Source organism: Carcharhinus amblyrhynchos, chromosome 1 (genome assembly GCF_965287045.1).
Source record: "Carcharhinus amblyrhynchos chromosome 1, sCarAmb.v2.hapA, whole genome shotgun sequence".
In the NCBI taxonomy this organism is placed as follows: Eukaryota; Metazoa; Chordata; class Chondrichthyes; order Carcharhiniformes; family Carcharhinidae; genus Carcharhinus; species Carcharhinus amblyrhynchos.
In genome coordinates this window covers 143,523,732-143,547,304 of record NC_137324.1, presented here as the reverse complement: position 1 = coordinate 143,547,304, position 23,573 = coordinate 143,523,732, and the positions used below count along the sequence as shown (strand labels likewise).

General features: G+C 44.3%; 1 protein-coding gene across 1 annotated transcript in view; it reads right to left on the bottom strand.

Moving 5' to 3' along the window:
- The window catches only part of glrbb (glycine receptor, beta b), a 215,513-nt gene that overhangs the window by 54,035 nt on the left and 137,905 nt on the right, over positions 1–23,573 (bottom strand). The window contains exon 9 of the mRNA XM_080199669.1: positions 1,263–1,588. Within this exon, the coding sequence (XP_080055795.1) occupies positions 1,263–1,588 (326 nt within the window). The remainder of the gene's footprint in view (positions 1–1,262; positions 1,589–23,573) is intronic.

The following is a 23,573-nucleotide window of genomic DNA, read 5'->3' as shown; positions in this document are numbered from 1 at the left end:
ATAGCCCCCAGAGAAGAGCGACATGTCAAAGCAGTGGCCCTGGCACTGCCACCAACACAGGTTGGCATTAAGTTCAGTGCCCCGATCTCAGAGCAATCGGCTTTACTAGTGTATTTAAGCCCTGCCCCTTTATGTGATGGTGTGAAACAAGCCCAACTTCTTTTTTGACAAGTGCCAGAAGATGTGGAGAGATAATCATCCTGTAGTTTTCGATCAGACCTTGACACTTTGCCAAATTCTAGTAAGATTCAACACCCCACCACCCCCCCCACCCCTCCTTGAGTGATAGGAGGCGGTTTTGAGCCCACATTATCCATTTGCGGGAATGGCAGCACATGCTCAAAATCGATTAGCACTGGTAAATTTCCCAGCTCTGATTTTCCTGGCTATTTACCACACCATCAATTTTCCTGTCGTCTGCAAATGTTCCAATCCTACCTCCTATTTTCGCATCTAGATCATTAACATACATGACAAACAGTAAGGAATCCAACGCTGATCTCCATGGTACAACATGGACACAAGTTTCCAGTCACAAAATCAACCTTTGACCATCACTCACTGCTCCTGCCACTAAACCAATTTTGGGTCCAATTCACCCAAATTACCCTGTAATCCCATGGGTTCTTTCCTTCAAACAGGTGAAGCAGGAAAGATGAATTTTGAAAATGATTTCTCGTAACAGGTTAATGAACCAACACAAGATCAACAAAATTTTCCAATTCTACCTCAAACCAGCCAATACAATATGTGTCCTGAGACTTCTGTGTACTTTGAGTTTTTGATACTTCTTGGCATCTGGCATAACGGCTGGCATTTTCCAGAACTGGCAAAGGTGATCTCTCATGGCGAGTTCCCTGGCAGTATGGCTGGCGAGCAACGCAGATGGCCAGTGACTCCAGCAGGACTGGAAGATCCTACTGGCAACCAAAGAAAGGCAAGTCACCTCAGCCTTCGGAAAACCCAATGCAGGAGGGGCCAGAAAATCCCAGGCTATTGTTCCTGATGTATTTTGATAAAATATGCATATCATAATAATATTTTGCTTTCTGTATCTACCAATGTGTTTCCAAAGTTAGAAGAGAGATCCCAGATCCATGTAAATATTTTCAGGAGCAGTGGTGGAAACATTTGGATTCCAGCGACGGTAATGAAAACTTAACAATCCCCTCTTCATAATTTTCAAAACAGAACATGGTAGAAACCATGAAATCTGAGCGTAGGTGTAAACAAACTGAAGAGCAAGTCTCACAGTTTCTTACCTGTAATGTGCTAATGTGAACGGGAGTGCCTGTTCCATTGACTGTATTCTTAGAGGATGGTTTAACCCAGTTTCCACATCCTTTCCCTTCAGCTGCAATGGCCTGCTCTTTGGCCTTCAGTTTCTTTTGGATTCGAGCCCTTTCAGCTTCAATTTTTTTAGGGCTGTTCAATAGAACCTGCACAACAGCATATTCTACAAGTGACGCAAATCCAAAGAGGAGGCAAGCAATCAGCCAGATATCCAAAGCTTTTACGTAGGACACCTTGGGCAGCTCTGCAGCAAGAGACATGCACTCAGAGGACAAGTTGAGCACTGAGAAGATGCCTATGAGAAACAAACATGCATGTTAACGTCAATGGTTTAAAATGGATTGCTGGATTCATTGTAAACATTGTCTTAATTATACTCATGCACCACACGCACCACTTCCCCACCCCCACCCCTCCTCCAACCCACCATTCTCTACCTAACTCCCAGGAATACAATAAAGCCTTTAGCCTCTCCAGCCTCAATTATTGCCAGGATTCTCCAAACTTCTCCTTGGCTGGGAGTCTTCGTTCTTGCTGGCAATAGGAGCAGGGTGCGTGTCATCAGAGAACTCCAGCCTATAGCTCTTATGTTCCCTCGAGCACAAACTGGAAACGTCTGCCACAACCCACGCATCCCTTCCCCACCCTTCCCACCCATGGTCCCGTATTGTTACTATGACTAATACTTTTAAAACTCTTCTCTAATTCTAAAACTTTCTAACAATGCTCTAATTCAACCTCTTTTGAATGGACCTACCTGTTATGAAGCTGATCTTTCTCTACACCCTAGCTATGACTGTAACACCACATTCTGCACTCTCTCCTTCCCTTCTCTATGCATGGTATGCTTTGTCTGTATACTGCACAAGAAACAATACTTTTCACTGTATATTAAGACAATTGACAATAAAATATCGAATCAAATCAAAACTGTTCAAATTTATTTCCCGCTCCTAAAAACCACTCCTAAAAATTAGAAACCCAGGATGGCATCTGGAATCTCAGAATCGCTTACAGCTGTAAACTCAGTGAAAAACTCTTTACCAGGAGAGTGTATACAGAAGTTCCATGCAATCATAGATTAAGTCCATTCAACTCCCAGGTTGTCTGTCATCGCTATGCTTGAGGAGTTGTGTTCCATGTTTATGTAGGATGTATGAGATTGCAGTACCTTTTTGAGTATTTGAGGGGACTGCTTCTCACCTTTCAGCTGTACCTCAATCCCACACACCTCATCCTTGGCCAACTAAGAAGGAACCTTTTCAAAGATCATCCTCATGTTCACTGCCACCCCTTCTGTCCCTGCCAAAGTATGTCCCCACCGCCCCCCCCCCCCCCCACCCCCCCAAATAATGTCTATGGCTCCACATGCTCTCTATGTCAAGATATACTCCCTCCAAACAGTCATCATGGCCCCTCATGCCCCAATGCTAAAATATGCCCCACCACGCAGTTGCCAAGGCCCCCTCATCCCCTCATGTCCCTTCTGCCAAACTATACCTTTCCACCCCCATGACCCATCATGCCCCCTATGCAAAGCCATGGCACATCCATGCCTATTGAGAGGGTCAGGCTGATTAGAAAATCTCTTCATTCATCTGCTCCTGAGCTAGGCCACAGTGACCATTAACAATTTCAGACAGCGGAAGATTAAGGGGATCTTTCGACTCACCTACCTGTCCATGCCCAGGTGTCCCTGAAGAGGGAGAACATGTTGTTTGCTGGTAGGGTGCTACAGAACTTCCACAACTGGTCGAGCAGGGGCAACATCTTAATTTGAAAAGTTTCCAGCGGTATCTTTTTGTTTTAGTTACAGTACCCCTTCTTTTAAAGGGAATGATCATTAGTTAATGTGTTTATTGTTTAATCACAGGAGTATAATCAGATACTTGGGGTCAGTTGTTTATAATAAAAACAGAAAATGCTTGGAGCAGAATGGAAGGTCAGGGAAGTGGGATCGAAAGAGATTGACTTCCACTGGGCATCGATCTTTATCCCATTGACACATTCTGCTATCTTACCTTTATGCCAATATCAGCATTTATCATAGAAACTCTACAGTGCAGAAAGAGGCCATTCGGCCCTTCGAGTCTACACCGACCACAATCCCACCCAGGCCCTATCTCCATATCCCGACATATTTTACCCACTAATCCCTCTAACCTACCCATCTCAGGACACTAAGGGGCAATTTTAGTATGGCCAATCAACCTAACCCGCACATCTTTGGACCATGGGAGGAAATCGGAGCACCTGGAGGAAACCCATGCAGACACGAGGAGAATGTGCAAACTCCACACAGACAGTGACTCAAGCCAGGAGTCAAACCCAGGACCCTGAAACTGTGAAGTAGCAATGCTAACCACTGTGCTACCGTGCTGCCCTAGTCCTTTCGTCTTTAACACTACCATTAACACTTCCTTTGTTTTGTATCCATGGCACTCTCTCCTCTCCAATTATAGTATCCATTATATTTCTATTCCTTCAGCGCTGAAGAAGTCATACAAACTCAATATGTTAACTGTTTTTCTCTCTCCACAATATGGACCTCTGAGAATATGAGCTCCCAGATTAAGGCAGTAATTTCTTGTCCAATCAGGCAGCCTTGCATGTGTATATACCGCGGAGTGTCACAGTTACTGACACTCCAGCTTTATACCCTGTACAAGGGAGTACCTGTCCGAATATTGCTTGTCATGTAAATAAATCTAAATTTGGTGAAGGAACATCAGCCTCAGAGGAGTTATTTCAAGCAGATCAGCATTATTTAGCCAGCATATACTGTTTTTATTTCATATTTCCAGCATCCACAGTGTTTTGATTTTATATTACTCAGTTGATTAGATGGCTAATGTATAGTACAGAATAACACTGACAGCACAGCTTAGGTTCCCACACCAGCTGGTAGACTTGACATCTGCTTCCTCCCCCTTTTCTGGGAGTGGGAAGTAATAGCAAACTGATTCAAAAATCTGTCCAAAAACAGCTCAAGATGAAGAATCAGCAGAAAATGAGCTAAAGACCTGCCTTTGGGCAGAACACATGACATGACATGTTCTGTTTCTATGGAAGCTGTGGGTTGCTTCTTAATGCCAAGCTTGAAAAGTCTGCACCAATTGTTCAACCAACCCATTTGATGATGGGACTTTGAATAGTGTGGAGGAGCAGAGGGATCTCGGACTTTGAACAGTGTGGAGGAGCAGAGGGATCTAGGTGTATGTGTACATAGATCCCTGAAAGTTGGGAATCAAGTAGATAAGGTTGTTAAGAAGGCATACGGTGTCTTGGCGTTTATTGGTAGGGGGATTGAATTTAGGAGTCGCAGCGTCATGATGCAACTGTACACAACTCTGGTGCGGCCGCACTTGGAGTATTGTGTGCAGTTCTGGTCCCCACATTACAGGAAGGATGTAGAGGCTTTGGAGAGGGTGCAGAGGAGGTTTACCAGGATGTTGCCTGGTATGGAGGGGAGATCCTATGAGGAGAGACTGAGAGATTTGGGGTTGTTTTCGCTGGAAAGAAGGCGGCTAAGAGGGGACCTTATTGATACATATAAGATGATTAGAGGTTTAGACAGGGTAGATAGTGATAGCCTTTTTCCTAGGATGGAGAAAGCTAGCACGAGGGGGCACGGCTTTAAATTAAGGGGGGGTAGTTATAGGACTGATGTCAGGGGTAGGTTCTTTACCCAGAGGGTGGTGAGGGACTGGAATGCCCTGCCAGCTGCAGCTGTAAATGCGCCTAGTTTGGGGGCGTTTAAGAGATCTGTGGATAGGTTTATGGACGAAATGGGATTGGTTCAGATTAGTGGGTTAGTGTTGTTTTTTTTTAAAAAGCTGGTCGGCGCAACATCGTGGGCCGAAGGGCCTGTTCTGCGCTGTAATGTTCTATGTTCTATGTTCTATGGGTGATAGGGTTTGATTCAGTTGGAAAGCACAAAGATCTGAAACTCGGTACTAATAAAGGCAGTGCCATTATCAGAAGCCAGGAGTTCAGGTATCCCACGCTTGCATGAATTTTGTTGTAGTTTCTGAATGGTAGTATGGGAAGTGGTGTAGTTCATACAATACATCACCAACCATTTGGAGTGCAAGTCAACCATAATTAAGAACATGGAGCCCATAAAAGGTTTGGCAAAGTTTACATGCACTCGCACTCAGGGTCTACCAGGCCACTCCCATAGATGTAGGGAGGCTGAGGGGTGAATTTTTGATTCTCTTGGCACTCACACTGAATGACCAAGATAATAATGTCTGCAGCAAGACCAGGCCACCATACATAGCTCGTGGCTAGCAGTTTCATTTTCAAAATCCCAAGGTGGCTATGGAATAATTCCATAAGTTTCAGATGTCGCCCTAGATGAGGGATGACTATGCGGGAACCCCAAAGGATGATGTCATCCTCATCACTAAGCATTTCTTTGTCAAGTAGTGTTTCATTTCAGCTGAGGGCTTTCCCCTGAATCTCCCATATAATATTATGCTTTTTAAATTTAGATAGGGCTATATCCTTTTGCATCCAGGCCTTGATTTGTCTCATAGACACCACCAAGGTGTCCAAAAAATTCAAGTCATCATGACCTCTTCTGCAGCTAGTAGTGATGGCAGATGACTCGGTGCATCAGCACTGACTATCAGATCCCAGGATGGTGCCCTAGGAGGTATTCATAAGCTGCCTGCAACAATGCCCAATGTTGCATCTGGGCAGAGATAAAGGGGGGTATTTGTCTTGTCTTCTATAAAGTGTCCCACCAATGGTTTATGATCAATCACTATGAAAAATTGTCTACTGTAGATGTGATGTCTATTGATTGAATTTTTGAAACCTAAGATGACTGCCAACCCCTCTTTCTTGATTTGGGATTACATCTGTTCAACATTCAAGTGGGTCCTAGACGCATACACAATAGGCTTCTCTGTTCCATCTTTCCAATGCTGTGCCAGTCCCATAATCTCCAATCCCATAAAAGGAAGCATCACATGTCAGGCTTAGGTCCTTTTTGGGATCAAAATGGGCCAATAATAATTTATTGGATAGAAATTGCAGGATAACGCCTTGAAAGCTTCCAGCTGCGGCACGCCCACAAGACCACCTTTGATATTTCTGCAGTAGGCCATGAAAAGGGGCCAGCAAAGAAGCTCAATTAGAAACAAACTTCCCCTAATAGTTCTCTAACCCCAGGAAGGATTTCAATTTTGCGCGGTTCCTTGGAGTTAGCGCCTCCTTAATGGCCCTCATCTTGTCTTCCGCTGGATAAAGGCTCTTGCCATCCACCTGATAGTAGAACTAGTTCATGGCACTTGCTTGGAAGGCACATTTTTCCTTTATCAGGTGCTCTCTGGCCCCCAAAAATCACCGTATGACCTTTCTAGGTTCACAAGGTGTAAGAATTTCAAAGTTCCTTTGACCAAGATATCAACAAGATACACCAATACCTGAGGTAACCCTTGGAGTATGTTCTCCATGACCTGTTGATAAATGGTGCAAAAGGGCAGGTGAGTATACACATATAGACCTTTGTGCATATTATTTTTGGGAAGTACTTTTGGGAAGGCTTGTCCAATTCAATTTGGAGTTTTGCATGATTCATGTTTAACTTTGAAAACGTGTGACCCCAAGTTAACCTAGCTTACAGGTCTTCAATCTGGGGCATGGGCTATCTGTCAAGCTTAGGAGCCCTATTGACAGGAAGCTTATAGTCTCCACAAAGTTGGACTGACCTATCTGGCTTAAGGACAAGAACAACAGGTGCAACCCATTCCGCAAAATGTCTGGGTCTTATGGCATCCTGCTTTTCCAGGTGCTCCAGTTCAGACTCTCCTTTTTCAAATGGCGAGTATGGAACTGGACTCGCTCTAGTAGCTTCGGTGTAGCTTCAGAGTTAGTTTAGACCAGGGCATATAAAGACACAAACTCAATTTATAAAATAATGGTTGGAATGCGAGTCTTCACAGGCAATTGAGTATTAAAGATATAGACAATGTGAGTGGAGAGAGGGTTAAGCACAGACTAAAGAGATGTGTATTGTCTCCAGCCAGGACCGTTAGTGAGATTTTGCAAGCCCAGGCAAGTCGTGGGGGTTACAGATAGTGTGACATGAACCCAAGATCCCTGTTGAGACCGTCCTCATGTGTGTGGAACTTGGCTGTCAGTCTCTGCTCAGCGACTCTGCGCTGTCGTATGGCGTGAAGGCCGCCTTGGAGAACGCTTACCCGAAGATCAGAGGCCGAATGCCCGTGACTGTGAAGTGTTCCCCAACAGGAAGAGAACAGTCTTGCTGGTGCATGTCAAATGGTGTTCATTCATCTGTTGTAGCATCTGCATGGTCTCCCCAGTGTACCATGCCTTGGGACATTCTTTCCTGCAGTGTATCAGATAGACAACATTGGCTGAGTTGCAAGAGTATGTACCGTGTACCTGGTGGATGGTGTTCTCACATGAGATGATGGCATCTGTGTCAATGATCCAGGACGTCTTGCAGAGGTTGCTGTGGCAGGGTTGTGTGGTGTTGTGGTCACTGTGCTCCTGAAGGCTGGGTAGTTTGCTGTGGACAATGGTCTGTTTGAGGTTGTGCGGTTGTTTGAAGGCAAGAAGTGGGGGTGTGGGGATGGCCTTGGTGAGATGTTCATCTTCATCAATGATATGTTGAAGCCTCCGGAGAAGATGTCATAGCTTCTCCGCTCCAGGGAAGTACTGGACGATGAAGGGTACTCTGTTCACCGTGTTCCATGTTTGCCTCGAGAGGAGTTTGGTGCAGTTTTTGTTGTGGTGCTTCAGAACTGTAGATCGATGAGTCGAGCGCCATATCCTGTTCTTATGAGGGCATCTTTCAGTGTCTGGAGGTGTCTGTTGCATCCTCCTCATCTGAGCAGAACCAGTGTATACAGAGTACTTGTCCATAGGGGATGGCTTCTTTAACGTGTTTAGGGTGGAAGCTGGAAAAGTGGAGCATCGTGAGGTTATCTGTGGGCTTGCGGTGTAGTGAAGTGCTGAGATGACCATCCTTAATGAAGATGCATGTGTCCAAGAATGCAACCAATTCTGGAGAGTAGTCCATGGTGAGTCTGGAAATTGTTGATGACATCGTATAGTTGTATCAGTTCTCTTCCTGTTGGGGAACACTTCAGCAGCTATGGGCATTCAGCCTCTGACCTTTGGGTAAGCGTTCTCCAAGGCAACCTTCACAATACATGGCAACGCATAGTTGCTGAGTAGAAACTGATAGCCAAGTTCCGCACACTTGAGGACGGCCTCAACTGGGATCTTGGGTTCATGTCACACTATCTGTAACCTCCACGACTTGCCTGGACTTGCAAAATCTCACTAACTGTCCTGTCTGGAGACAATACACATCTCTTTAACCTGTGCTTAATGCTCTCTCCACTCACATTGTCTGTACCTTTAAAACTTGATTCGCTGGAAAGACTCGCATTCCAATCATTATTCTGTAAATTGAGTTTGTGTCTTTATATACCCTGTTTGTGATTAGAACTCCCACTCACCTGATGAAGGGGCAGCCAACGCTCCGAAAGCTGGTGGCTTTTGCTACCAAATAAACCTATTGGACTTTAACCTGGTGTTATGAGACTTCCTACTGTGTTTACCCCAGTCCAACGCCAGCATCTCCACATCAGTCTGAAGATCCCCAGATTGTTCAGTCTGATGTGTTGGAGCCAATCTCTCAGTGGTTATTACTGCCGGGACCCGGGTTTGATTCCTGGTTTGGGTCACTGTTTGTGTGGAGTTTGCACATTCAATCTGTGTCTGCGTGGGTTTCCTCTGTGTGCTCCGGTTTTCTCCCACTGTCCAAAGATGTTCAGGTAGGCAGATTGGCCATTCTAAAATTGCGCCTTAGTGTCAGAGTGATGAGCTAGGGTAACTACATGAGGTTATGGGGATAGGGCTGGAATGGGATTGTGGTTGGTGCATACTCAATAGGCCAAATGGCCTCCCTATATGATTCACTATATGATTCTCCCCATAAGGCTTGTCCTGGAAAATGATGAGCAGAAGTTGAGCTGTCCAGTGCCTGTAGATGACTAGGGTCACCATGGTGACCTTTATCTGCAATGGTTCCCCGTGTCGGTGACCCACCTGGTCTTTGTGTTTTCTCAATTCAGGAGCTGAATACCAATCCAAACGCAGTCATAAATCTGCTCCCCAGTGACGGAGATTACAGCCCCCCCTATCTACTCCTATTTTTAATAGGCAATTTACTAACCATTTTGTGGCATCCTTTGTCATGGAGATATAATTTAATTGCATTGTCCCTGTTCCTGGTTGTGGGCCTAGCTGCAACATATGGTCCAGCACTGGCCTTGGCTTTTTTTCAAAATAGCCCATGTTTTGACTGTCCCTATATCTTCGCCTCAGTTATAGTCTTCTGCGGCACTTGTGATAGTCCATCACTGGCAACTACAATGTTCTGGAATATGCTCCCTAGGAGTCTTAAGGCTGGCCCTGCCCTTCCTGGTGTTGTGACTCAGGCTCCACCATTGTAAGGAATTCTGAGACATTTTACCATTACTCTGACCAAACCAGAATTCCAGATATGACCTGTGGAGAATGATCAGAGATGCCAAGAGATGATATCGGATCAAGCTAGACGCCCAGGCTAGACACACGAACACCCATCAACTGTGGCGAGACATAACAGGCTACAAGGTGAATTAGTGCAGACTTAATGGACCGAATGGCCTTCTTCTGCACTGTGAGGATTTGATGCCGATACCCCTGACTCCAAAACCTTTAACGAGTTGGTGGACTTGGTTAAAGGCTCAATTATGACTCAAAACCTTCCATGGTACTTCAACAACACTGCTTTAAAATGACAGGGTAAACCCCTGAGAAATCTGTTATCCAATTTCTGACCAGGTTGCAAAAATTGGCAGAATACTATAAATGTGGGCTACCTCTGAGCGGCATGTTGCAAGATAGACTGGTCTGTGGAATTGACAATACAACAGTCCAAAAAAATACATTAGCAGAACCCAATTTTGACCTAAAGAAGGCCACTGAGATAGCTCTATCATTGGAAAATGCAGAGAAGGAGGTCAGGAACTATAGGAGTCATCAGATAGCAGTGCCCTTCAATTGGAGGACAGGTCTCATGTAATGTCTATTCCTCAACTGAGTATTTTGATCTGATTTGATTTGTCTTATGTACTCTATTCCCGAAAGCCAGTTAGTGAAGGATAGAGCTATAACCGATCTCCCAATTTGAAAACATTGGACAGAATGTACAAAATGTTCAAACGTGGGGAAATTCTGTTCTGCACAAATCACAAATTTGACCTCAGCTAAAGCAGTGTGTCCAATTCCAGGTATCACAGTTCAGAAAGAATGTGGACAGGGCAGGCTTTGGACAGGATGCAAGGATATTCATCAGAATGGTACCAATGATGAAGAGTTTCAGCTATGTGGAGAGACAAAAGGAGCTAAAACTGTTCCCCTTGGAGCAGGTAAATCAAGGGGAGATATAATAGATGTGTTCAAGATTGTGAGCAATTTTGATTGAGTGCTTAGAAGGAAGTGCATCCATTAGCAGGAAGGTCCATAACTTGGAGATACAGATTTAATATAATTGGGAAAAATGCCACAGGCATTGTTGAGGAAAATTATTTTTACTCAGAGACCTGTTACAACCTAAAATGTAGCAACTGAAAGGCTGGCACAAGCAGTTTCAGTGATAACTGTCAATAGGGAATTGGATCATCATTTGAAAAGGAAAACTATATAGAGCTAAGTAGCTATTTAGAGCTATAAGTAAGAGGGGGAAGGTTCAAGACAGAGATAAGGAGGAGCTACTTCTCACAGAGGGTTGTGAATCTATGGAACTCACTGCCCCAGAGTGCAGTGGATGCAGAATAAATCAATGGATTAAAAAAAGAGATACGTAAATATCTGATCAAGAGCAGGACATAGGGCTACGGGGTAAAAGCAGGGAAGTGGAGTTAGGATGAGCTAGAGATCAGCCACAATCATACAGAATGGCAGAGTGGGCTTGTAAGGCTGAATTGCCTACTCTTGCTCCTAATTCCTATATTCCTATGGAGTAAGATCAGGGGAGCAAAACAAATTACATCGCTCTTCCAGAGAACAACATCGTCAGGATGGGCTGCAGGGCCTCCTTCTGTCCCATATTATTCTATGATTTAATTCTGTATGGCATGGATGTGAAAGTTTTCAGTGTTAACCAGCTTTTAAAGATAGCTAAATCAAAAAAATATTTTCACAATGGGATTACCCAACTTAAGGCTAACTGTGTAGTACCTTACTCATTTCTATGTAAGCTTTTACATATCTTCAGGAAAATAACGTTAATGAACTTGAGTGTTTCAGGTTTAATGCTGGTGTTAATGGTTCAATAGTTAAGTTTTTAGCAGTTTTTTTTGGCCAAGCCATTTGATAAGAAGCAATGATATCATTCACCTCAGGCAGTACAGGAAATTAGTAGCACCAATGATACCAGATGGAACAGTATCTCATTGTGGCTAATTGTGATCAGTACTGACAATGAAAATTGAAACATCTGAAGTTGAAATCATCCTTCTTGCCAGCAAAATAACAGTGGCTGCCTACACAGCAAAAATAATTCAATGACCATGAAGTGTTTGGAACAGTCTCAGGATGTGAAAGGAACAGTGCAAGTGCCAGGTCCTTCCTCCAACCATATTTCACAACTCAAGGGGAATGTTTAATGAAGCAAACAGGTAAGAGAAATGTTAAAATACAAAGTGAGAAAATAATAATTTAAGTACATGGTAACAAAATAAAGGTCCTGCACTATTAATACACAATATATTTCAAAAGCATTTGAAAACAAAGCTTGCATAAAACTCAGCTGTTTTAGTTAATATTGTATTTGTGAACCTCGGAATTTATCCCTAATTTTAATCTGCACTCCTGATTTACTCCTGCTCCCATTTTTTATGTTCTTACATAAACCCACCACTTAGTTTGGTTTTTAATGACTTACATCACTACTTTTATAGTTTTGTGTATCTGTTCTCCAATAATACACTATTCTTCTAATCCACTTAGAAATGTATTTTCCAATTAGTATTTGGCCCTTTCATTCATACTGAAATGTACCACTTCACATTTATCAATATTGAAGTTAATTTGCCAGTTATGAGCCCATCTTAAAAACATATCTCCAAATGGTGGCACAGTGGATAGCACTGCTGCCTCAGTGCCAGGGATCTGGGTTCAATTCTGATTGGGTGACTGTTCGTGTGGAGTTTGCATGGTCTCCCCATGTCTGTGTGGGTGTCCTGCAGGTGCTCCAGTTTCCTCCAACACTCAGAGATGTGCAGGTCAGATTGATTGGCCATGCTAAATTGCCCCTTCATGTCAGGAGGATTAGCCGTGTAAATACATGGGGGGAATGGGGCCTGGGAGGGATTATTGTTGGTGCAGGTTCAATGGTCTGAATAGCCTTTTGCAGGGATTCTATGATTCAATTCCTGAGTCCAAATTGGTTATGCAAATAGTGGACAACAGTAGTCCCAAAACCGATCGTTACCAGTCCTTTGTTCTTTAACACCAGTTCCCACCTTTTGCCATTCTGGATACCTGCCTTTAGGCATGACTCCATTTTCTGCTCATTCTACCTCTTGTTTCCTGACTTCACACGCTTATTAATATTTCGCACAGAGACTTGAATTTGGATGCATTGAAGAAAAGTTTGTGCAACTGCCAATTTAAAAGATTTGTACATCTATTCAGCACAACATTTGATATTGTACAAATCTTTAAACTGTTGACGGTGTACCCTCGAAATGCATGGTAGTCAAGAGCTTTGACAAAGGGTCATCTGGATTCGAAACATGAAGTCTTTTATCTCCTTACAGATGCTGCCACATCTGTTGAGATTTTCCAGCATTTTCTCTTTTGGTTTCACATGCTCTGACCTTTGAACTGAGTGTCTACTCAAGTTGAAGCAAGTGGAGCTCGAACTTCATGCCATCAATTTATCAACATGGTTGCAATGCGCAGTTCTGCATGAAATGTGCTTCTGACTAAATGCAGGTGTGTGAACGTCTAACGCTATGTACAGTTAGTCTGCAACTCTTAAAAGCACTCTGCCCTTCTTAAAAGGGATGTTCCTGGGATCATATGGAGATAGTAGTCATGATGTGGAGAACCCGGCGTTGGACTGGGGTAAACCTGGTGTTGTCAGACTTCTTACTGTATTATCATATGGTGATCCATTTGCTCCCTCTCAGTCAGCGTCCCATCATTACATAGAAGGTCCCCTGTGTTATGCACCATTGGGCTGGGGTGAATTATGTCAAGATCACAACAGAACTGGCCAGTCAGGACTCGAGGGAAATCAGCTTTTTGTCATGTCTGAGTTTCCCCAGGTGCCTGTATAAACCTGGCCTGAAAGGCTCTCTCACTGCAACCTTATGTAAAGGAGGGATTTTCACTCACTCAATTTTTTGTACGACCGCCATGAGTGTTCCATGTAGGTCTGTGCAAGGTTTCCAGAAAGCTGACACATTTCCTATTTTGTTAGAAAGTCCTAATTGTCTCAGCTCTTCAAGCCACACCTGTGTCTTCATAGCTAAATATACACTGAGATATACACTGAGGACATGATTCTGACTCCTGTACTATATCCCAAATCACAGGCAGAAGACAAATATAACTACAGCCGCCTGATTACAAGGGCCATCGTTGAGCAAGAACTGGTTTACTGAAGATGAGCTTTCAATGCTTGATAGATCTGGGGGAGCCCTGCACCCTCAAGGGTATCCTGCATATGGGTATTTTACAACCCTCAAAGGGTATCCTTCAAATTGTCATTTACTGCGTATTGCACAACCCAGTACTAGACACAACAATAGTGCTGGAGTCAGAGGAAGATACTGAATGAGCTGAATGCTCTAAAGAGGAGGATGTTTATGAAACACATGAAAAGGCTCTACTTGATGAACGTGGTGCTGGGGCAGCCCAAGAAACAGGACTGGCACATGTGGTAAGGAAACATGCAACTCTTTCATCAGTTGATGTGTTATTTGAACACAAACATAAGAAACAGAAGGGCCAACACATTCCAGCTGGAGACTGGTGTCACTGATATTTATAGTCTATATGTTCATTGGAAACATTTATAATCCATACATTCCTGTGACTGCAATGTACAAAGACCATCATTAAAACAGGTATTCTTGACTACTGGGCATTTCTAGAACACACCGTCAACAGTTTAAAGATTTATACAGTACCAAATGTTGCATTGAATTGATGTACAAATCTTTTAGATTGGTAGTTGCACAAAATTCTCTTCAATGCATCTGAATTCAAGTCTGTGTGTGAAATATTAATATAGTCCAATTAACCCTGCTAGTTCTTGCAGCTATATAAACACTTTTGGAAATTTCTACAAGCTGCTCCCCCTCTGCCTTAGGTTGATGTGGGAGCAGACCGCTGCCTTCTTGTTCCTGTGCATTCAATGGTGACCACCTTGGTCCTTGGGGCTCCTGAGGTCTACCAGGACCTTGCATCTCTAGGTGCAGCTGCATCTGTGGTGGAGAATGCTGTAAGATGTCTCGCAACACCAGGTTAAAGTCCAACAGGTTTATTTGGTAGCACAAGCCACTAGCTTTCGGAGCGCTGCCCCTTCATCAGGTGAGTGGGAGTTCTGTTCACAAACAGGACATATAAAGACACAAACTCAAGAATGTCATCAGAACAGTGTCGAGTGTTTGTATGAGTGGGAAGGCTGAGGAACTTCAGTGGTGGAAATATCCTGCATAAAGCCTTATGGCCTGAAGTCTACCCTTTGAAGTTTCACATATTTTTGTGATCACTTACAGTGCTTGATCTCCTGGCAATGGGGAGATACGCGCTGACCCATCTCAGTCACCCATCACTCCACTGAGTTCATGGATAGTCCATGCTCTGAAGGCTTACTTGTAAGCCCTGCATCCAGTCAGTGCTGAGTTCCATATGTCTCTCCATGAGGCTTGCCACTGTTTCAATTCAGGAGGCCATGCATTCACATGCCAAAGATATAGAGTCTGGATGGATTGAGTGTGGGGCTTCACTGCCTCATCTCCTCACAGTCCTCCAGGTGCTCCAGTTCCCTCCCATAGTCCAAAGATATGTGGGTTAGGCAGATTGGCCATGCTAAAATTAATGTTAGGGGGACTAACTAGGGTAAATGCATGGGGTTGTGGGGATAGGGCCTGGGTGGGATTGTGGTCATTGCAGATTCAATGGGCTGAATGGCCTCCTTCTGCACTGTAGGAGTTCTATGATTCACATATGGCTGACAATAAATGGGACTCACCATATGCATGGAGCTGACCATTCCTGGGCCTTTCTTCACTCTTCTGAGTGGGATTCACCACTACTGCCATTGTCTCTGCTACCTCTTCTGTGAAGTACTCACCAGCTAGTGTCATTGATTTTACATACACAGCTTAGACCAGCAAGGTGGGTGTTGTGCTGGTGGAGAATGAACAGGAATAAAGTGATGCAGGATGGGTGCTTTACTTATCTGTCTTTCACCTGGGCCTGGTAAAAATAAAATATTTAAGTGTAACAGTTTTATCACCAATGCCCCATCCTCCCTTTGGTGAAGAACTTTTAGTGGCTTTGAAGGCCCACACATGAACCTAATGCTATATATGATTTAGGGAATGTTGGACTCCTTTCAGACCTTTCCGTTCCTTTGATACCCACCTCGCCCTCAGCAACAGGCTGCTTTGCAGTGACCAACCGATTTCTGAAGCTTCCATCATCTCCAAGTTGGTGACAATGGCTACTCCCTCTCTAGTCTGTTGGTGCTCCCTCACATTTTCAGCACATTCCTCTTGTAGTATAAACACTGGCGGTGCCACTGCCTTCTCATGGCATCTATGTGTTCCTTCACCTGAGGTAATGTAAACTTCCAGTGCCGTGGTATGGCACGGTGAGGTGGCCATTCAGCCTGGTGCTTGGTATTGGCCCATGTATGGATCAACTACCTGGCCTACAATTTTATGGGTGCCTTTCACTGAACGCTGGACTTCCAGATGACAACTGTTAATGCCATTCATTTTTTCCAGGCTGCAAAATTTCAGTAGCGGGCTTCCTGCACTGTACCCAGGTTCCAGGCACAACTCCTCAGCTGCTGCCCATTTTGGTCATATCCTATGCCTCCTTCATTTTGACTGGTGTCCTCCTCCTTCTGACTTGTGGGAAGAGGATCTGCTTCCTTTCATGGCTACTTGAACAAGAGTCTCAAGGGAGGTATCACTGAAACATAGGGTGACCATTGCTTTTCTTAATGCCATCTCAGCACTCTGTCTATGTGCACCTATTTTCTGGATGGCTGTTGCCTGAATGTACCACAGATGCCAAGTATAATTGCAGCTGCATGTGAGCTGCCTGCACTAGGACCCACTCAACACCATTAACAGAATGGCTTCTCCACTGCTAGTCCACTAATTGTCTGCTCCTTAGAAAAAAATACAGAAAGTCCTGCTGTCTGTCAGTGTGTATTTCTAACACACATTTGGTCCTGATATTGGGACTTTGACTGGATCAGTATAATCCTGCCCCTATTATAGAACATAGAACATAGAACATAGAACACTACAGCACAAACAGGCCCTTCGGCCCACAAGTTGCACCGATCACATCACCTACCTACCTACAGACCTATCTATAACCCTCAATCTCATTAAACCCCATATACTCATCCAGAAGTCTTTTAAAAGACCCCAGCGAGTTCGCCTCCACCACCACTGACGGCAGCCGATTCCATTCACTCACCACCCTCTGAGTGAAAAACTTACCCCTAACATCACTTCTGAACCTCCCTCCCCGCACCTTAAATCTGTGTCCTCTCGTAGCGACCATTTCAAACCGGGGAAATAGCCTCTGAGAGTCCACCCTATCTATTCCTCTCAACATTTTGTAAACTTCTATCAGGTCGCCTCTCAACCTTCGTCTCTCCAGGGAAACGAGTCCCAGCTCCCTCAACCTAACTTCATAAGGCATGCCTCCCAGTCCAGGCAACATCCTTGTAAATCTCCTCTGCACCCTCTCAATAGCTTCTACATCTTTCCTATAGTGAGGCGACCAGAACTGCGCACAATACTCCAAATGAGGCCTGACAAGGGTCTTATAAAGTTCCAGCATTACCTCCCGACTCCTAAACTCAATCCCTCGATTAATGAAGGCCAGTACACCATACGCCTTCTTGACCACCTCCTCCACCTGCGAGGCCGATTTAAGAGTCCTGTGGACCCGGACCCCAAGATCCTTCTGCTCCTCAACACTACTCAGACTTCTGCCCTTGATAGTGTACTCGTTCATCCCGTTGGTTCTGCCAAAATGGACGACTACACATTTATCCGCGTTGAAGTCCATCTGCCACTTCTCCGCCCAGTCCTGCATCCTATCTATGTCCTGTTGCAACTTTTGCCATCCTTCCAGATCATCCACAACACCACCGACCTTCGTGTCATCAGCGAACTTACTTACCCATCCCTCCACTTCCTCATCCAGGTCATTTATGAAAATGACAAACAACAAGGGTCCCAGAACAGATCCTTGAGGCACTCCGCTGGTGACTGACCTCCATTCAGAAAAAGCCCCATCCACAACCACTCTCTGCCTTCTGCAGGCAAGCCAGTTCTGGATCCACAAGGCCAAAGGCCCTTGGATCCCATGCCCTCTCACCTTCTCAAGAAGTCTTGCATGGGGGACCTTATCAAACGCCTTGCTGAAGTCCATGTACACTACGTCCACGGCACTTCCTTCGTCAATGTGTTCAGTCACATTATCGAAGAACTCAACTAGGCTTGTAAGGCACGACCTGCCCTTGACAAATCCATGCTGACTATTCCTGATCATGTCAAACCTCTCCAAATGTTCGTAAATCTTGTCCCTCAGAAGCCTCTCCATCAGCTTACCAACCACTGAGGTCAGACTCACCGGTCGGTAATTTCCCGGGCTATCTCTGTTCCCTTTCTTAAAAATAGGAACTACATCCGCAATCCTCCAATCCTCTGGAACCTCTCCCGTCTCCATTGACGACGCAAAGATCATCGCCAGGGGCTCTGCAATCTCTTCCCTCGCCTCCCACAGTATCCTGGGGTACATCCCATCTGGTCCCGGCGACTTATCTACCTTGATAGAATTCAAAAGTTCCAACACATCCTCCTCCTTAATATTCACGTACTCAATCCTTTCCATCTGCTGCAAATCCATAACAAAATCTCCCAGATCGGCTTCCACCGTGAATACTGAGGCGAAGTACTCGTTAAGCACCTCCGCCATTTCTTCTGGTTCCACACAAACCTTTCCCCCCTCACCTTTTATAGGTCCTATCCCTTCTCTTCTTATCCTTTTACCTTTCACATATTTATAGAAGGCCTTGGGATTCTCCTTAATCTTACCCGCCAAGGTCTTCTCATGACCCCTTCTGGCTCTCCTAATTTCCCTTTTAAGTTCCCTCCTACAGTCCTTATACTCCTCAAAATCTTTAACATCTCCTAATTCCCTGAACCTCTTGTACACCTTATGTTCTGTGATCACCACTGCCAAGATGCTCCCTTCCAATTATCTCTCTTATCTGTTCTGGCTCTCTTCTCATTAATAGTTTTAGCAGTTGGGCTTTTCACATACTGGATAAGAAAGGAGTCCTGCACACTTTGTGAAAATTTTGTTCCCTGTACCTGTCTTGCTCCCTCTTATTTTCAGTTTATTTCAAGTTAGTTAACATCTGCCATGATTGTTATATCCTTTATTTATTTCATATATTTTAAAAAATATTTTCTTACATATTTTATCTTGTACCTCTTTTGTCTGTAATATACACTAATTAATGTGATAGGTCCCTTAGCTTTTATTTCAACCCATATGGAATCTGTTAACTATGTCCCTTTTATTCCACTGCCATTATGCTGTATCTAATTAATACAGCTATCTTACTGCCCCTTTTTCTTTCCCCATCCTTTTTGATTATGTTATTACATTCAACATTTAGTTGCCAATTCTGATGTTTATGAAGCCATGTTTGAGTAATTCCATCTGGTTCTACATCTGGAGCATTGCTACAGACTATTGCCTCCAGTATTTTATTTTGGATGTTGTGTACATTGCTGAAGACAGTTTAAGTTATTTTTAATAGTTACTGCTTTCATTTTATTTCTGACAGTCAATTAATATTTCTGTTTTATATCTTTATGTGTTCCCTCACCATTTGTTACCCTTGTTCCTAACCTTGATGTGACCTTTGTTCTTGCTCTTACTCTTTATATTTTCAGACCTACAGTGGTGAGGGATGTGGAGGGGAATTTATGACACCCACAAGAGTGGGAAACATGCAAGGTGGCTTAATTAGGCAGGACGTGGGATTTTGATTTCGCAATGGCAGATTAGAATGCAGCAATAATGTCTACAGCATGTTTGCAACAGGTTTCAAGCCACTCTGTGGCAGGTTCATACGTGTAACACAGTAAGGTGCATGAATAGTCCTTAATGTAAAACAGTTTTCAATAAAGCCTTACCCTCAGGATAAAGTCAGCAGTGCATGAGAGTCTCCTGGCACCCGGTTCACAATTGTTTAAAAACTGCTCCATGTTGAGCTCTGTGGCACATGACAGTGGGTGATGAAAGATTGATATTTGGGTGCTAGGAGATGTGGTGGAGGGAAGGGCCTCATTTTCTGGGTGTGCTGGTCTTGTAAGGGGTCAGAGGGTGAGCTTGGGAAGGGTCAAGCAGGGATTGAAAGCTCGATAATGGTGCGAAATGGCGGGTTGCTGCTATGAATTGTGGGGTGCTGAAGATTGAATGAAGGATGCTGTGTGGCAAACGGAATAGTCACAGTCAAAGGGGGACATTGGAATCGGTCCAGGAGCAGGTTCAGAGGCAGGATTGGGTATTGGAAGGTCTCATGGGGTGGGTCATAGAAATGGGCGCCACGGTAGCACAGTGGTTAGCACTGCTGTCTCACGGGGATCCGGGTTCAATTCCTGGCTTGGGTCACTGTCTGTGCGGAGTTTGCATGTTCTCCACGTGCCTGCATGGGTTTCCTCCAGGTACTCCAGTTTCCTCTACACTCCAAAGATGTGTGGATTAGGTGGATTGACAATGTTAAACTGTCCCTTAGTGTCAGGGGGGCTAGCTAGGGTAAATGCATGGGTTATGGGGATAGGCCTGGGTGGTACTGTGGTCAGTGCAGACTCGATGCACTGTAGGATTCTATGATTCTAAATGGATAAAAATATGGAGGAGGATAACAGGAGGGTTCAGGATTAAAGTCCCGATTGGGATAATCATGGATGCAGGCACAGGGGAGAGATAGAACATGCAGAGTAATATTAATAGAGTCCAAAGGGATAGGGGAGGGTCAAGGATAACAGAGGCGAGAGGAAAGGTTATGATGGGTGGATCAAGTGTGATGGGGCAAGAATAAGGATGACAAGAGAGAGGAGAGAAGCTACAAGAACATTCTCAAAAGTCACACATACCATACTTTTTAGGATCTTATGTAAAACACAACTTCTCTGAAAATAAACTTGATTAATGTGGGAGGAGGATTATTTTGATATATGGGTGGAAAATAAGAAAAATGAGCAGGAATAGGCTATTCAGCTTTTCAAACCCACCCTGCCATTCATTGAGGCCAGGGGCTGGTTTCTATTTCAATGTGCAATCCCCATATCACTTGATGTTTTTAATATTTAGGAATCCATGAATCTCAGTCTGGAACATACTCAGTGACTGAATCTCCACAGCCCTCTGGGGCAGAAAATTCCAAAGATTCACCACCTTCTGAGTAAAGAAATTCCTCCTCATCTCCATCCTAAATGACCTGCCACTTTGTCTGAGACTAAAACCCCAATCTGAAGAGACACCCTTCTTGCATCCACCCTGTCAAGCTTGTACAAATTTCATATGTTTGAATAAAATTAATACTCTTTCTTCTAAACATCAGACAATAAAGACCCAGTCCACTTAATCTTTTCTCATAGGACAATCCCGCCAACCCAGGAATTAGTTTGATGAACTCCCACTATGGCAAATATATATTTCCTTTGGTAAGGAGGTCAAAACTGGATACAAGACTCTTGGCGTGGTCTGACCAGATTCTATATAATAAGATTCTATATATAAGATATCATGACTGGAATTTTCTAGCAGTTCACGTCCCACCACCGCTGTAAGCAAGGATGGAGAATTAGGCACTCTGCCAAATCTTTGTTCACTGCAGCGGGATCAGCGAATCACGCCGGCATGAACAGCTGGAAAATTCTAGCCCTTTACTCCAATACTCAAGTCCTCTTGGGCAGCACAGTGGCACATGGGCAGCATGGCAGCACAGTGATTAGCACTGCTACCTAACAGCACCAGGGACCCAGGTTCAATTCTGGCCTTGGGTCACTGTCAGTGTGGAGTTTGCACATTCTCCTCGGGTCTACGTACATTTCCTCTAGACGCTCCGGTTTCCTCCCAGAGTCCAAAGATGTACGGGTTAGGTTGATTGGTCATGCTAAATTAACCCTAGTGTCGGGGATTAGCAGGGGAAATATGTAAGGGTTACATGAACAGGGCCTGGATGGGACTGTGGTTGGTGCAGACTTGATGGGCTGAATGGCCTCCTTCTGCTCTGTAGGGATTCTACGAGCCTTGTAGTAATGAAGGCCAACATACTTCTTGCCTTCTTAATTGCTTGCTGTACCTGCATGTTAGCTTTCAGTGATATGGTAGAGCTCATGTGGTGCGCAACAGGTCGATTAGCTAATTCAATGGATGAGAACCATGGATGGGAATACGCTCCCATGTCTTCCATCCTCTTCACACAGTACAATTACTGTAATAGCCACATGTCTCATTCAATTTCTCCTGAAACCTCAGGAATAGGAGGAGAAAATGTGAAGGAAAGCTCTTGCTGTCCACCACAGAGGCCACAAGACCAACAGCAGACAGCACCAGAGGGGTGCCTCATCTGATATAGACATCCAGGGAAGTATCAGTGGAGGCAAGCACTGGTGCATCACCACATCTACAGCATTAAAACAAATTATCTCTATGCATCAGACAGGTGACACCAGTGACATGTGAGGAAGTCCAGAGAAACGGTTGCTGAGATGTGTCAAATTGCTCATTAAGAGTGCAGTGAAGTGGATTTACTGGGAAACCTATGCCAGTGGCTCTGAAGATTACAGTGACACTCATTTCCTACATCAGCAGTAGCTTCCACGTAACTGGTGGTATAGTTGGCACCTCATAGGCTGTCACATATAGATACATAGAGGAAGTGATCAATTTGGTCATGGGCAATGACTTTACCCACTCCACAATCCTTGAAGGTAACTAGCCTGGAAGGTCAGCAATGGGTTTCTTTTGGTGCAAAAGCTCCTGGAAATAGCCAGTTGCAAAAGTAAATTACAACAGTGTCACTCAATGAATGTACAACTGGTGTGCGACTATAGGCCTCTGCACATTTCCCAGAGAGCTGTCACAGCACATACATCTTCTGCAAGTCACAGCTTCCAGAGCGTTTGAAGCCCCAGCCAAGATTAATGGATGCATCCATGGTGACAAGGGCTATCCCCTACGGATATGGCTGATGACATTAGTGTGGCGCCCCAGAGCAAGGCACAGGAGCATTACAATCAAGGTCATATGTCCACCAAAGTCATCATAGAACACACCACTGGGCTTCTTAAACTGCACATTCACTGCCTTGACTGGTCTGTGGGATGATGCAATATGTACCCAAAAGGGTGTCATAAATAGTCATGAGCTGTTGTGTACTACACAACATGGCACTGCAATGTGAATAGATATTGCAAGGGGAAGACTGCAAGTAAGATTAGCTCTCTTCAGATGAGAAAACTTTGAGCCTTGAAATCCAAATAAGCCATCGCCATGGGGAGACATGCAAGATACAAAGAAATCCCACAACACCAGTTTGAAGTCCAAACAGATTTATTTGTAGCAAACACTGCAAGCTTTCAGGACAGCCTGTCCCTTCATCAGGTGGCTGGGAGTCTCATGGGTGGGTGGCTGTCCGGAAAGCTTGCGGTGTTTGCTACAAATAAACCTGTTTGGACTTTAAACTGGTGTTGTGGGATTTCTTTGTGTTTTACCTCAGTCCAATGCCAGCATCTCCACATCGAGACATGCAAGATGCCAGAGACAAATAGGTCTACACAAAGTTTGTACAACAATGACACATCTGCACGATCAGTGCAACTTTCTATTCTGCCCTTTTACTCCCTCAGCTGCCTCTTATTCCTTCTTGCCATTCTAATTGTCTGCTCTAC